The sequence below is a fragment of the Entelurus aequoreus genome, linkage group LG24, assembly GCF_033978785.1.
Source record: "Entelurus aequoreus isolate RoL-2023_Sb linkage group LG24, RoL_Eaeq_v1.1, whole genome shotgun sequence".
NCBI lineage: Eukaryota > Metazoa > Chordata > Actinopteri > Syngnathiformes > Syngnathidae > Entelurus > Entelurus aequoreus.
The window spans coordinates 6,543,548-6,559,788 of record NC_084754.1 but is presented as its reverse complement, the minus strand read 5'-3'; the positions used below and the strand labels follow the sequence as shown (position 1 = coordinate 6,559,788).

The following is a 16,241-nucleotide window of genomic DNA, read 5'->3' as shown; positions in this document are numbered from 1 at the left end:
TACTATTTTCCTTCCATGCATCCCCCAAAATCTTGTCTATGAATAATTCCAACCTCATTCACTTTGTCTGCTCATAAACAGTACTCAACATTTTAATTAGTGCTGTCAAATGACTATTTTTTAATATCAGATTAATCACATTTTGTAATTTGGATTAATCATGATTAATAACACATATACATTTAGATTAATTGTGATTAATCACACTTTAATCTGGATTAATCATGATTAATAACACATACATTTAGATTAATTGTGATTAATCACACTTTAATCTGGATTAATCATGATTAATAACACATACATTTAGATTAATTGTGATTAATCACACTTTAAATTTAGATTAATCACACTCAAATCTGGATTAATCATGATTAATAACATACAATTATAATAATTGTGATTAATCACACATACATCTGGATTAATAACATACATTTAGATTAATTGTGATTAATCACAATTTAAATTTAGATGAATCACGCTTTAATCTGAATTAATCATGATTAATAACACATACATTTAGATTAATCACACTTAAAATTTAGATTAACCACACTTTAATCTGGATTAATCATGATTAATAACACATATACATTTAGATTACGGTAATTGTGATTGATCACACTTGAAATTTAGATGAATCACACTTAAATCCGGAATAGACATGATTAATCACATGCTAATACTAGCTTGCATAATTCAAATTCATTTAAATTAGAGCCCAATATTTGGGCACAATTGTTATTCCACATTTTTGAATGTTTTACTTGAATGCAATTTATGTATTTCCTCAAAACTTCAACAAAGGTTTATCTAAAGTCCCATCGAGTGAAATTTACCAGCTAGCACACCAGTAGGAGTCTCCTTATCAAAATGCATTCTGATGAGACTTAAACAACACGGTTAAGGAATTTGGAGCAAATAATGCATTCAAGTAAAACATTAAAAATGTTTTCCTGTAAGACATTTGACGTTAAAAATGTCAAAATGTTTGGCTCTTTTTTAAATTAATTGGAATTCTGCAAGCAAGTAATAACATGTGATTAATCACCATTAATTCCAATTCAAAATTGTGATTAATCTCAATCAATCAATCAAAGTTTATTTATACAGGCCTAAATCACGAGTGTCTCAAAGGGAACGACATCCTCGGCTCAGATTAAAATAATTAATCAGCATGAGTAGAAACATGATTAATTCGCTATGGTTGTGATTAATTACATGTATTAACTCGTTAAATTTGACAGCACTAGTTTTAACGAGAATACAAATGTAGAAAAGTGCTAGAGTGCAGGGTGTCACTCTGAGCATGTGTTGTGTACAAAAATGTGGGGTCGGTAAAGTAATTTTGCAGACTCTTACTATGAAAAGTGCATTCAACAATAATGCATGCGATCAAATGAAATGGGATGAATAAAAAAAATGCTTTAAAAACTGAAAAGTTTTTTTTTTTTTAATTCCAAATGACTGGCGATACAAATATGGGAAAAAAGGAAACAACTGGAAGAATGAAGTTTGTGTCACCAAAATGTTGTGTATTTGCGGACATGTCAGTTCATCAGTAATTCCATCTGCACCAGTCTGGCATTGGTGTCTCCAGCCATGTTGTAGGGGATCATGCCAGCGAAGGTGATCAGGGCTCGAGCTTGGCTGCGCAGCTGCTGTGATCACAAGACATCAAGAGATGGTTGACTTTGTCTCTATGTTCTCCAAATGTGTACACATGAGTGAGGAACAGGATCTTTTAGTTGCATGTGCCATAATTACGGTTCACATTAAAGAGGACCTACTGTACTCAGTTTCTGGCCGTTTTGTATTTGACTTCTACAGAGCAGCTACACACGACTACCAGCAAGGAGAGCTTATTAGATCTTCGTACGTCTGCATCGCTGCTTCGTATTTTCTGTACCCCACGAAAACAGTCCGTTTAATTAACCTCGCCTTACGGCCCGGCCCCTCCTCTAGGTAGGGCTCCCATCAAGCCCACTTCGCTGTGATTGGTCACACTCCCGAGGACCTTTGAAGTCGTTTTTGAACATGCGCAATGAGCTAACGCTGTAAACATTGTATAAAACTTCAGAAGCACAGCGTGGGGTGGTAACGTTTACACGGGTATGCCCATGTAAGTTAAGTACGGCATGCATTGACGTCCGTACGACTCCACTGTTTAAAAAATAAATGTGCATTGGTACAATGAAATTGTAACAACTTTTATCGACAAAAAATAATAGGTCACCTTTAAGGTCACGCTTCGGTTCATTTTCACATTCAAAAGGGAAAAATGTGCTGAAAGTTGCTCAGCTTTTGTGTAAAGAGCATTAATATAAGTCAGTGATTCTCAAACTGAGGTACGTGTACCACAAGCTTCATCTAAAGCAGGGGTGGGCAATTAATTTTTACCGGGGGCCGCATGAGCTACCCGAGCACTGCTGGAGGGCCACATCGACAATATTTCAATTAAATTTTGCTCAATATTATTTTTGATATATACCGTAAGATAAATAATAATAATAATAATAATAATAATGAATAATAATAGTAATACTTCAACATAGTGTGTGTAACAGCATTCCATGACTAATATAAATAAATTAACATTAATAATAAATGACAGTAAAATAAGCACACGTATGACTGAGGAGTCATAGTGTAACTTTGTGTGGTGTTTGAGTTGTCCGACTTTTTGTGTGGCCATAAACGCACCAGTGGTTTAGTGCTATGCGTGTTGGTGACAGATGACAAGTTGGTTTTGGCCTGGTTTGTACGGCAGAAAATGACTAGTTTTTCGAGATAGAAGTGTTTTACTCATGTTTTTGGTGTGGTTATGTCCGAATATAAACAGTTTTGCTCAATAAAGTGATCGATATAATTCCTGTCCTCGAAGCATCTCGATAGACGTTACAATAATTGAACGGTGTTCAATTGAACGGTGTAGACGAACACCGTTAGGGCCGCTTGTTGTCACTGTCACTCAAAGTTGCATTGCAAAATTACATAGAATAAATATGTTTATTTTGTTTAGAATTCAGATGGGATTTGATTTGGTGCGCGGCATATATTTGCTGCGCGCAGCGGACGCTTCAGCAGTGCGCAATTGCGCAGGCGCGCACCTTAGAGGGAACGTTGTTTTGCAGTTCATGTCTTGTTGAAAACACGCCATTCTTTATCAACTTTTCTCTTTTTAGCGTCTCGGGTGTAAACCGTGCATCACTTGTCGCTGCATGTGCACCTTCACTCGCAGGTTACACACGGACACATGCCCATAAATAATACTTTTCAAAATAAAAGCAGCACCGTTGTATTGCACACTCGACATAGATACTTTTTAAAATGTATTTTGTTATTTATAATTGGCCTCACGCGGGCCGGACAGGGACGCACAAAGGGCCGGATGCGGCCCGCGGGCCGCAGAATGCCCAGGTCTGATCTAAAGGCACGCCAAAGAACCACTTGATTAAAGTAGTGTTTTATTTTTCTTATATTCAAACAGTGTCACTGTGTGTAATGTTACAGTGGGCAAAAATATAAATATACTTAACCTCTACCTTGTTATCAATGAATACTATTACGCTACTGTATTGACCTTTGGTCATTATGGTGGTACTTTGAGAGCAACATTTTTTCTGAGGTGGTCATTGGTGAAAAAAGTTTGAGAACCACTGATAGAAGTAATTTTAAATTATGGACCTTAGTACTTCAGTAATTTTAATTAAGAAAGTTATCATTTGTGTTTTGTACTAACAAGATCATGTTCAACTTTTTCCGTTTTTTTTTTAAAATACATTTTTGGCGATCGTTTTACTTTAACACTAAAGTGCTTTTCCATCAGCTCTGATGCACTTTAACTACAATGGTCATTTTATTCCTGATCTGTCTTAAAATCTCTAAAGGCCTTAGTGGCCACATGCGTGGACAGCATCTTTTAGCTCTTATTTCCAAAATTGTGTACACTACTGAATTGGGGTCTTATGCCGACATATGGACACTTATACTGCTATCTGGTGGTGTCAGAAGAGTATAACATACAATGGGATTTGAAAAAAAAAAGGGTAAAAATAAAAATTAGCATGTCACTACACATGAAGTACACTTTTGTGTACTCATGGACTAAGTACATCATATAAAAAGATTATTTTCAGTTTTTATTCTAATTAGGGTCCAATAAGCCCAAATAGCAAAGAGAAATAAAAAAAGCATGTAAACAAACAGCTTGGGCCTTAAGAGGTTAAGCTAAGGTAATTCAGCAAACTACTGTTACGTGTATGTGTTATATCCCAGTCTGTGACTTTTATTGCACAGTTTATGAGGTCTGATGCTGGTGTTGTTTGTTTTATGTTTTAATGGACATTGTTGAATGTATCATCAAACTGCTGGAGATGGAAATTAGCCTCTGGCTAGTGGCTACAATCTGGCACATTTACATTTTTATGTCCATTAATGCTCATTAGCCCAAGTAAGAAATAAAGATATATTATTTCTTACAAATAAAAGGTAAATAAATATATGATAAATAAAATTCAAATAAAAAATACTGTAAATGAAATAAACACATTACAAAAGGAAATAATAAAAACTTAATGTAAAATACAAAAAAAAACATATAAATGAAACAATACAGTATATACTTGTTTACAAGGTACTAAAATTAGAGAAAGGATTTATATATTATATATGAGCAGCCAATAAAAGATACAAATCCCACAGTCAATTCTAACTTAATGCTATGTTTAACCAACAAACAGCAGAAAAGATGTGGCTCAGAGTTAAACCCTTTAAATCTAAATGCATTACCATAAAAAAGAGACTTATATATTATTGTTGAATAATATGAGGAAGTCAACATGTGAAATAGGTGGCAGCCCATTAGCTATAGAAAAAAGCTAAAAACATGCCCAGATAGCATTGCAGACATATTGATGCGCTAATTTTTCCTGCAGGTGCAACTTCACTCTGTTCACTTACCAGCAGTCTATATTGTAGACATTGATGGTATGGCGTTAATTGCGCCCTCTAAAGGTTTCTCACAAATAACACGATTAGATAATGGCTGTATTGCAGGGAAATCTAAACTTTTTCCACCCGGGGCCACATACATAACATTTAAAAGATGTGGAATACCTCTTTTATACCTCTTTTTTTAATTTAACAATGCTATAACAAATTTAATGTACATTAATATATATTAAACTGCCTGAACAGAACATCCGCATCTTAGCTTTGTGTTATATGTTACAAAGAAAATTGGTGTCATATCTAATAATAAACCACCCATTTTCTACCGCTTGTCCCTCTTGGGTTGCGGGGGCGCTAATATATGTCATTATTTATTGACTAATAAGACAAACTGCAGGCTGCATTTTCTAAACGAACATTACTAACCTCACTGATTTGAATAATAGATTTAGTTCTGCATGGTTGCCTCCATAAAATCTATTTATTATGCCAATTATTCTTAACAAGTCTTATTGTGCGGAATTAGAAAAAACAAAACAAAAAACAGGTAAATGTTTGCACCATTGCATAGTTTTTTTTTGTCGCTAATCATAAGATAATCAAAATGTAGGAATCCCTGTTAACGAGTTCATTCATTGCAAGTGAGGCAAATGCAAAAACATGTGCAAGTCGGTGCCATTTTTTTAAGCGGTGAAGAGTCACGACACTGCCTACTGTAATGGGTTCCAATAGCTCTCCTCAAAAGCTCACCTGTTATTTGTAAAATAATGTTTGACTGTGTTTTCTAATGAGCTTCTCCTCACCGTGTCTCGGTCATCCAAGGTTCTCTGAGCTCGTCCCGGTGTGCCTGCTGGTGCACCCTTTAGGCGCTTGTACTGCGTGAACAGGATGTTCATAGAGGCAAGTAAGACCTCTGACAAGTTGTGACGCACCTGCAGAGGGGGGAAAAAGAGCTCTTGAAACATGTCAGAATAGGAATGTTTCTATTTGCATTCAAGTATTTTCTCTCACCTCGTCACTGAAGTTCCTAAAGGCTGCCACTCTCTCCTCCACACTGTCCTGGCTGAGGGGTAGAAGTTTGAGACGCTCCATCACCTGACAACATAAACGCTGTTAGCTTTGCATATTCCTCTCCCTTCTGACACTGATGAATAAATCTCTATTGTCATTGCACCATGGTGACAAAAACAGCAAGTAACTGTACGATGGAACCCGCTGATGTCGACGGTAAATACAGTAAAAGCGGCGTTGACATAAGCAATTGTCGACATGTACAAAATTCAAACCAGCCTTACGCTTGTGACTTTAAGCCACAGGTGTCAAACTGAAGGCCCGGGGGCCAGTTCTGGCCTGGCACATCATTCATTGAGGCCCGTGAAAGCCTGGAAAAAATTGGTTTCAATAAAATACTTTTATTTTTTATTTTTACTAAATGCATTCGTTCTTTAAATTTTGACAGAAAAAAATATGCATATTTTAAACTTTAATATTATCTGATCATGCCAATTATATTATTATATACTGTATTGCAAAACTATATTCGTAAGATAAAAACAAATAGTTAAATATCTGCTTCTCACCTTTATTTATGATTTTAAAGAGATTTATACCCAAAAAAACCTAATGATCAAATGCATATGCATTTCGATTAATCATGATTAATCACAGGTTATTACCCACATGCATAATGTAAATAAATGTTTTTTTAAATTACTGTCCTCAATGAAAATGAGTTTGAAACCCCTGCTTTGAGCAGGCATTTTTTTAACCTTTGGCAGTTTGACGACACCAATTTCCTCCTTTTGAGCATATTTTCATTTAGAATTGCCTGTATTTTGTATATTTTATAATAAGGGTGCTGAAAAAAATCTGTTCACATTTGAATTGCAATTCTAATTTAAAATAGTTATATTTTCAAAAATCGATCTAATCCTTTTTTTTTTTAAAGTACTGTAAAATAATTTTTAAATACTTTTTTAAGCCATCTGCAGCTTACTCGTTGTGCATTTACGTCATATGTCAGTAGCCAAGAGGATCTTTTGTAAATTGTTTTAAAAATGTTTTAATCAAATTTTTATACCAAATAATATATTGCGAGAATCGGTTTCAATCGACAATCATGTTGAATTGAGAATGATTCTGAATCAAATCATTACCCCAAGAATCGAAATCAAATCGTTAACTGTTGCAAAAGTCATATCCATATTTTGTATTTGCTTTAGCAGAGTTGCTGCAGTAGTTTTGACTACAAGGACAACAATTTTGTGCATGTGCAAAATTTTCTCCCGGTGGCTAAAAACCTGGAAACAATCTGGAAAAAAATAATTGTGGTACAATCAAAGTTAATATTGCCATGCTTTTATTTTGAAGCTTAGTTTACACTAAATAAGAAGTCATTGTGTGCACCTTTTTATGTTGTGTTACAAGACAGTTGTGTTGTGTGTCGTTTCACAATGCTTAGTAATAATGATGAAGTCAACAATGCTGACACATGTCAACATAAATCAACCTGTCATACAAATGACTACTTTGGGTCTCATATTTTATCTCAATAAATGTAGTTAACCATGTTAATCTCTTCTTAAGCAGGCACTCATTAGTAATACAAAAAATCCGGTTGGCGGAGACTTAATGATTTGGTTGACACAGAAGGATGTTCGACATAAGCGGGTTCCACTGTAAATTTTTTCTGTCGAAGCCCTCACATCATACGCTCTGTCAACATGACCTGCATGGTACTCGTCAAAGAAGGTCATCAGGTCTAATAGAAGATAGAAAGTGCTATCGACAAACTTGTCTCCAGCAATTCCTTGAGAGCGATACCTGCAAGGGGAAAATAACAGGCTTTAAGCAAATCTATTTGCATAGACAGAATTAAAATAGTGCATTATGTTGGTCCTGACCGCTCAGCGATGGCGACAGCAGTGTTTTTTAGCCTCTCCTTATTGGACTGAGGAGCGCTGATTTGGGCAATGACAGGACTCAACAACTTGTTCATAAGCTCCAACACCTTGTCTGGATTCTTCACAGGCGAAGTGGAAAAAGGGTTAAAAAATGAGACGGCTGTGATCTGGAGGAAACTGGGTTGAAGGTGAATCTGTACTCACCTTGGCCAGCTCATAGAGTCTGACTGCTTCCTCAAACAAACCCTTGTTCTCTGCCTCCAAGGCCACTTTACTAATGATGGCTCTGGTGTCTCCTGCAAACTTATCAATGACTCCAGGCTAGAGGAACACAGACAAACAGACTGAGGCAAAAAGCTGATGTGAAATTGCCAAGTAAAAACCTACAAAGAGGTGACTGAGGACATTTGTTCATGCATGCTTGATCTCCACTCAACTGAACATTTTCAACTTGTAAAAATTTAGTTTTGAGCTGTTTACAGGTTTTGTGAATGTAAAACACTTTGATCTAAGGTTAATTGGAGAGCTAAAGCAAGTACAGCGTTACCTCTGTTTCCATATGACCGACTTTTTGTATGATTTGACAGCATTTTTTGGAAAGTTTTGCTCTGCTTCTTGTATACCAGCAAAACCAAATTAGTCAATAAGGTGAGAAACACCATTGAATAAAAAAAATAACTTGTAGCAAAGTACAGAGAGGATGTCCTTGTGGGTCTCCCCTCCTCGCCGTTTTCTCTTAACAAGTAGCTTCAATAAAGGTAAAAGTGATATAGTCACCCCTTGTTTATGACCGCGAGACATAGGAACAATTAAATATACATCCAATATTTTTATAGCTGTAGCAATAAAAAATGGTTTACAACCTTCTAAATATGTTTTTCAATGTTATGAGAGCCGTCTAGAGTTGAAATAAGTTACTTTTGCACTTTTTTAATCCATTATAGGAATTCTGCCTGAAGTTGAGACATTTATTGGCCAAGAGATTGAACAGTGCGCTCTGGTTGGTTTAGTCTCTTATAGTGGCCAATAGTTTTGCAGTGTTGATGTCTTTAGTTCATTTAGCCATTGTTATGCTTGAGCGATACTTAATTTAGGCCAAAACTCTTGTAGAATATGCTTCAGATAACAAAACAATTAAATCCACAATGTGGTGAAGCCTCAATATTTGAACCACAATGTGGCAAGAGACAACTGTATTAAATGTTTATTTAACTCTTTTATTTGTAATTTATATGTATTTCACATTGTTTTATTCTCATCAAACTCCAAGTGTTCTCTATAACATGTGTTTTATGTTTATAATTTTAAGTGTCTGAAACGGATTAATTGGAAAAACATTGCTATGGTTTTTGTCAGATTTTTTGGGGGAAAAAATCCCAAAGTACTGTACTTCAGTCAAGTATTTAAAAAAAGACTGTCTTACCTTCCTGCTTCCGTCCTTCTCCAGTCTTCCCAGCAACATGTCAAACTGTTAAGAGAAAAATAAAAATATCCAATCCAATTACAACTTGCTCTGAACATTTTTTAATCAATTTAGCTCAGTAATTGGAAGTAATTTGCTAATGCTTCCCGCAGCTATTAATTCAATCAGTCCACTGATGCCACACTAATAATGACCACGCCCATCAACACACCATCCTGGAGTTGATTCTGATTAAATTCTGACACATGTGTACCTGAATGAGGTCAATCACAACTTAAGGTTTATATACTTGCATAGAACTTCAACATGTGCATTGTTTTGTTTTTCCAAAATTGACACTAGTAAAAAAGGCAACCAGGGGCTGTACTTATCAAGCTTCTTAGAGTGCCATTTTACACTTAAGTCCTGAGAATTTGCGAAATTTAGTCCTACTCTCAAACTTAAGAATAAAAGCTTTTTATCAACGTTCTTAAGTCTAAGAATCACTCCTACTCTCCACGATATTTAAGAGACCTTCAGAGGTGTCTTAAGTGGTTAGGAGTTGCCAGCAGGGGATGGCACTGAGGCGAGAGAGACATGCGCGAACATTCAGGGAGCGGAACGATGTTCTGGATTTGTTTGACGACGAGCAGCTGATCAAACGGTATCGTTTAGACAGAGCGGGTATTATTTTTGTCACAGATTTAATACTTTTCGATTCCATGTTGATTTCTGCATGTGGCTGCAGTGGGCTAGTATATATAGAGCCACCCACACCAGTTTCAAATTAGTTGCCTAATTAATGAATTGGAAAGAAAATGTTATGACAGTAGCGTATGTGTGTGGCCGTGAGGTGAGTGACGTCAGTGAGTGTGTGGGCGAGAGAAGAGAAGAGAGGGAGCGGTAGCGTGAGTGCCGGCGGGGAGTAGTTATTTTTGTATTATTTTGTAGTTTATTGTCAAAATATACACTCCCATTGTCCACTTAAATATTTCCAAGATATTTCTTTATTCTTAGACAACGGATTCCTTTCTGTGATTGGTCATTTCTATGGACACAGAAATGACGTCACCTAAAATTCCGTTTACGGCACATAGTAATGTCGTAATTCAGCTCTGAGTGTGACACTTAAGATTCAGTCCTACACTTCGCTGAAAGTGTGAGTAAGACGCTTGATAACTAACTTTTAAGTGCAGCTTTCAGCGAAGAATTTATTTACTCTTAAGTCAACTCTTAGCAGACTTCTTAGGAGTAATTCTAAGAAGCTTGATAAGTACGGCCCCAGATCTTCACTGGTCATCTTTCTACTATACAGAAAATAGGTGACCCACCTCTCGACTTTCAATCACAAGTTCACTGACGCATCGCATAAACATGTTCTCTCCCTGGCTGTCTTTCTCATTGCTGCAGATACACATTGAAAGCATTAGAAAGCATTGTGGACAAACCATAGCATACAGTACGTCTTGTGAAATTACCGTAAGAAGTAAAAGTACTGCAGGGCTTCCCGTGGATCCGTGGACTCAAACTTGCGAGTATAAAGCATGAGCAGGCGGATAAAGTTGAGGCGTCGTACAGTGGGAAGGTCACCAGGTTCTTGACTCACTGGACAGAGACAATGATTTAAAATCTAAATAGTCTCTTTTTCATACTGCCCTGCCTCTGTGTTCTTTTACTCACATAGCTGAGCGCTTTGCCCAGAAGACTTGAGGAGCAGTCGCAGCTCGTACAAGACCAGCGCTACGTGTACGGCATGACTGCGTAGTCGCTCAACGCGGAACAAGAAAGCCACAGCGGCCTCAAACTGAGCTGTGAGGAATAACACTTGGAAATACAGGAATGGCTGCTGGCTCGCAGAGAAATGGGATTCGCCTGTTGGATAAGAGCAAAGAAAAAAGCATCAACCTTTAAGCACTTTTTTCTTTTTGAGTATCCTTTTTTTTACATAGTGGCAGGGGCATTTATTCACTAAACTGCATGGGGATAAAGCTTCTTTTAGAGGTGAGGTTATTTTGGGGGTAGGCCTTAATTTATTTATTTACAATATTACACAGTACATTGGAACCCATTTAATTTGGTCCCACTTATGTCGACAACTTGTGTTAACCAACTCATAGTCTTGGTCCAGTGTGTTTTTCTTATTGCAAAAAAGCAAGTCTTCGTTGTATGTCAGCCACTTTTGTCAATATAAAATTTGAGAGCCAAACTGGTCATTTCTATGACAAATGGCTCAGTTTATGGCGACATATCATAGTATTAGCTTCAACAATAGCAACGTAACTGTAATAGTCACAAAGCATTAAAATGTGCATACAGTGATTTCCTGTTCAGTGCAAAGTGAACTTCAAAAATAAAAGCATGTCCGTGTTAACCTGGATTCTACCACGGTAACTATTCAAATGCGCCCATTCCTTCTTACTTTTTCTATTTGTTAGGCACCGGAAGAAAGCTTTATGCATGTATGAAAGCCTTATTGTCATTGTAGTCAAGATTGGCGGTATAGCTTGGTTGGTAGAGCTGCCGTGCCAGCAACTTGAGGGCTCCAGGTTCGATCCCCGCTTCCGCCATCCTAGTCACTGCTGTTGTGTCCTTGGGCAAGATACTTTATCCACATGCTCCCAGTGCCACCCACACTGGTTTAAATGTAATTTAGATATTGGGTTTTACTATGTAAAGCGCTTTGAGTCATTAGAGAAAAGCGCTATATAAATATAATTGACAAAAAAAAAGATTTACAACAAAATGACCACAGCAGTTTTGTTAGATCAAAGTAAAAATATAAGAACTGAAATCAAATTAGGCATGGCTCTGGCCAAAATCACAAGTACGGTAAATATGTACTATTACTAATAATATACTACTATACTCTCTCGCTGAATTTGAATATTTTTGAAAGCTAATTATTTTCAGTAGTTCAATTTAAAAAGTGCAACTCTTACATTCTAAAGATTCACTACAGACAATTACACTACTGTACAAAAGTTTGGGGTCTCCCAAACAATTTTGTGGAATAGCCTTCATTTCTAAGAACAAGAATAGACTGTCGAGTTTCAGATGAAAGTTCTCTTTTTCTGGCCATTTTGAGCGTTTAATGGACCCCACAAATGTGATGCTCCAGAAACTCAATCTGCTCAAAGGAAGGTCAGTTTTGTAGCTTCTGTAACGAGCTTAACTGTTTTCAGATGTGTGAACATGATTGCACAAGGGTTTTCTAATCATCAATTAGCCTTCTGAGCCAATGAGCAAACACATTGTACCATTAGAACACTGGAGTGATAGTTGCTGGAAATGGGCCTCTATACACCTATGTAGATATTGCACCAAAAACCAGACATTTGCAGCTAGAATAGTCATTTACCACATTAGCAATGTATAGAGTGTATTTCTTTAAAGTTAAGACTAGTTTAAAGTTATCTTCATTGAAAAGTACAGTGCTTTTTCCTTCAAAAATAAGGACATTTCAATGTGACCCCAAACTTTTGAACGGTAGTGTATGTATTTCTTAATACTTTTGTTGGTTATAGTGTATAGCAGGGGTGTCTAAAGTGCGGCCCGTGGGCCATTTTCGGCCCACAGTTAAACTTTTTTGTTGACCCCCGTCATGTTCTGAAAATTAAATATTTATTCATTATTAATGATACTCAACTATTTGCTTTGTCACCTACAGCACAAAGGCTAAGATAACAATGTTTCTTTTTTCACAAATCTTAATGTATAAAATGCATGAGTGTACCACCTGCATTCTTTAATTTTTTTTTTTACTATGCAGCCCTCTGTGGAAAAAGTTTAGACAGATTCAGTATTTCGTAAAATGTGAAAAGTTGTGAAAAGGTTCAATATTGTAAACTACTGGTTTTTATTATCGATTTTTTAAAATTATGACTCGATTTAGAATCAGAAATTATACAAGTTAAGTTTCGGATTGCAATACAATTTTTTTAGCACCCCTAGCACTTGTACATTTTAAGTAAAATTAAAGTTTAAAAACAGTAAAAGTAGAGCTGTCAAAATGAATGAGTTAACTCATGTGATTATTCACAAAAAATTATTGCAATGATCATGTACACACTTTGATTAATCCTGCAATTTATTTTGATCGTTTAAGTTCTTTTACCGTAACTGCTATAGGGTCAGTGCTCAGATCAATGCATACACCAGTACAAAAATGAACAAGGAGACTTCAACTTGTGTACTCGCAGGCAAATTTCACTCCGAAATACAGCTTGAAAGAACTTTAGATAAAACTGTTACCAAGTTATGTGCAAATAAATGACATACCTCCAAATAAAACGTTTAAAAACCTTCCTGCATGACATTCTGACAATAGAATTGTATTTGTGTAGAAATATTGGAGTGTTTACTTAAGCTAATTTCAATTATGCAAGCGAATCATGATAATCATGATTAATTCAAATACCAAAATGTGATTAATCGGATTTAATTTAAAAATAATAATAATTTGACAGCCCTAAGTAGAAAACTAGAGAAATTGCACTGTGCAGAACTTATCCAAATGCACATAGCTACTTGGAACCATAAAATGGAGCCGCACACAACACTGTACATCACAGATGCTACAACATCTCTACTCTGAGGGGGAAGAAAATATTTATTCACATCCATAGGTGCTGCTGTTTTTGTTAACAACAGCACAGGAACTGAACTGCTAGGTTTAGCAATTACGTCTTTAATGTCTAGCAGCTAAAAACTGATGCATTCAGAACTACCACCTGGTATGAATTATTAGAGGAGAGGCTCTTAGCAAATACCATTTAACAGAAATGTGTGCTTAGTGCAGGCTTCAAGTTTGCATGCATCACAGTAAAGTGAGTGCAGGTTCCACATTAGTGAGCACAGAGAGAACAGCAGAGAAAAAACCCCAGACAGTTTACAACAAAATGTGTATGTGCACAAAAATACAATTACATTTATCCAAACAGTGACTTGCCTAATCCCTTGCCACTAAATAGCATGAGCCGCACAATTTGCCATCTGACAGTTTCACCATGGCAACTAACATGTAAGTTGACGACTTTTGAAAACATGCACAGGTACTTAGTCATCAAGTTTACTTTTTAATTATAATGCTTAATCCTCTTGCTGCCTTCAACTTTGCGGAGTAGAACAGGGTGGACTATGTCAGCCATTTTATAGCCTTATCTCAGACTGGCAGCGCTTTAGTTCAAAAAGCACTGAGCATACGAGAAAAGAGAGAGGGAGCAAGCGAGAACGAGGAGAAAAGGGATGAGGGAGAAGAGATAAAGAGGGTGGATGTTGGAGAAAGAGCAAATGTACAAGTGAGGGGTGAAAAAAAAAAAAGAAAGAATATCAGTGGGAGGGAGGATGGTGCAAAAACAACAGAACGAGAGAGAAGAATGACAGAAAAGAAGGCATAACAGATAGAAGCGAACAAACGTCAGGGACAGAGGCCATGCGAGGCGGGCAAGTGCTGGCAGAAACCAAGAGAAGGCTTTGGGCTTCATGTCATGCTGTGAAGCAAGATGGAGGACAACAGGAAACGTGGTGCCAGGCAACGCAGGGTGCCGTGGCACAGAGGGAAAACAGAATGAGGCTTGAGGCTGCGGTTCCCGCTGGGCAGAGGGGGTGAAAACTATTGAGTGCAACCAACAGTCTTATCAGAATTCAGCAGGGTCATTTTGTGAGGACAGCCAGGGAAAGAAACTACAGTATGGGGATTATGTGTGTGTTGTGGGTATGTGCTAATTTTTTTTTTTTTAAACTTCTTGACTGCAGATGTGGTCACCTGTGAGCTTGCTAGAAAAAGTATTCACCTTGATCTTTTTATTGCTTATTTGGCTTTTTTTCTTTTTACAAGAGTTCACATACTGTATTGTATCGTGACTCGTATCGTATTGTGAAGTTCTTGCTAATACGCCAACCCAGATCCGGACACTGCACATTTTCCCCATTCCGCGTTACAAAACAGCTCAAACTCTGTCAGGTTGCTTGGGGTCGCGGTCGTGAACAGCTCTTTTTAAGTCCAGTCACCAATTCTCAATTGGATTGAGATCTGGGCTTTCACTTGGCCACTCTAGAACATTGTGCTTGTTGTCTTTGAACCAACTCTGTGTAGCTTTTGCTGTGTGATTGTGGTTGTTGTTTTGCTGGAAAATAATTAAATTCTTAATTTTTCCAGCATAAACTAATTCATATGCTGGAAAATAATGTTTCTGCATTCATGTTCCCCTCTACCTTTACAAGCCTTCCAATGCCTGTTGTTGAGAAGTAACCCCACAATGGTGTGTTTGTGGTGATGTGCACCAACTGTCATTTTAAGTTAATCTTTTTTTGGACTTTGTAATAACAATGAATTTTACAGAATCTAGTCATGTGTCTGGCTATGCTCAATTGAGAGTGCCTGTGGGGGGAACACCCGTCTTTTCGTGTCGTCCTTGCCAGTGGGTGTCAAAGTGTACCAACTTGTCGGAATACCTACTCAGACGTCTCATGTCCAGGTGAGATGCATGATTATGATCTAGAATAAACTTACAGCGAGCAAGGAAGCGAGGGAGCAGCAGACCACTCGATAATGTAAACATAGACACACGGAAGTGATCCCGGCGCCGCTTTAAATTGTTTGTCTGCGTTAGCGGTTATAAAAACAATCACTAATGCTTGGTTAATATTCAAATCACGAAATGTAAATGGAGTATTGTTGGCCATTTTTGTACGGTTTTATGGGCAAAATAGAGGAGCTCCCATTGGCTTCATTGTAAGTGGACTTGTATTTACAAGTTAGAATGCATAAAAAAAATGTCCAACCATCGTCCTGTCTTTCGTAATGATTGTGAACGTTAGACAAAATTCCAAAAAGAAAGTGCAGTTCCCTTTTAGAGGAACTGCACTTTACTGTGTTTGTACTTTTATTTGTACAAACATTTATTTTACATTATACATTTTAAAATTAATACACACCAGTGAAAAATCTGTTTTTACTTTGACATGAAATTTGATTTTTG

General features: G+C 36.9%; 1 protein-coding gene across 3 annotated transcripts in view; it reads right to left on the bottom strand.

The window, feature by feature from the left end:
* Positions 1-1,441: 1,441 nt before the first annotated feature.
* LOC133641840 (nuclear pore complex protein Nup93) overlaps positions 1,442-16,241 on the bottom strand; it is a 59,478-nt gene continuing 44,678 nt past the window's right edge. For 2 of the 3 annotated variants that reach the window (XM_062035902.1, XM_062035904.1), the window contains 10 exons: positions 10,942-11,133; positions 10,740-10,866; positions 10,593-10,665; positions 9,283-9,327; positions 8,064-8,180; positions 7,860-7,978; positions 7,662-7,779; positions 5,968-6,051; positions 5,760-5,888; positions 1,442-1,664 (listed from right to left, as the gene is read on the bottom strand). In XM_062035902.1, coding sequence (XP_061891886.1) covers positions 1,554-1,664; positions 5,760-5,888; positions 5,968-6,051; positions 7,662-7,779; positions 7,860-7,978; positions 8,064-8,180; positions 9,283-9,327; positions 10,593-10,665; positions 10,740-10,866; positions 10,942-11,133 — 1,115 coding nt within the window. In that variant the 3' untranslated portion in view covers positions 1,442-1,553. The remainder of the gene's footprint in view (positions 1,665-5,759; positions 5,889-5,967; positions 6,052-7,661; positions 7,780-7,859; positions 7,979-8,063; positions 8,181-9,282; positions 9,328-10,592; positions 10,666-10,739; positions 10,867-10,941; positions 11,134-16,241) is intronic. The other variant, XM_062035903.1, reaches the window with a different exon arrangement.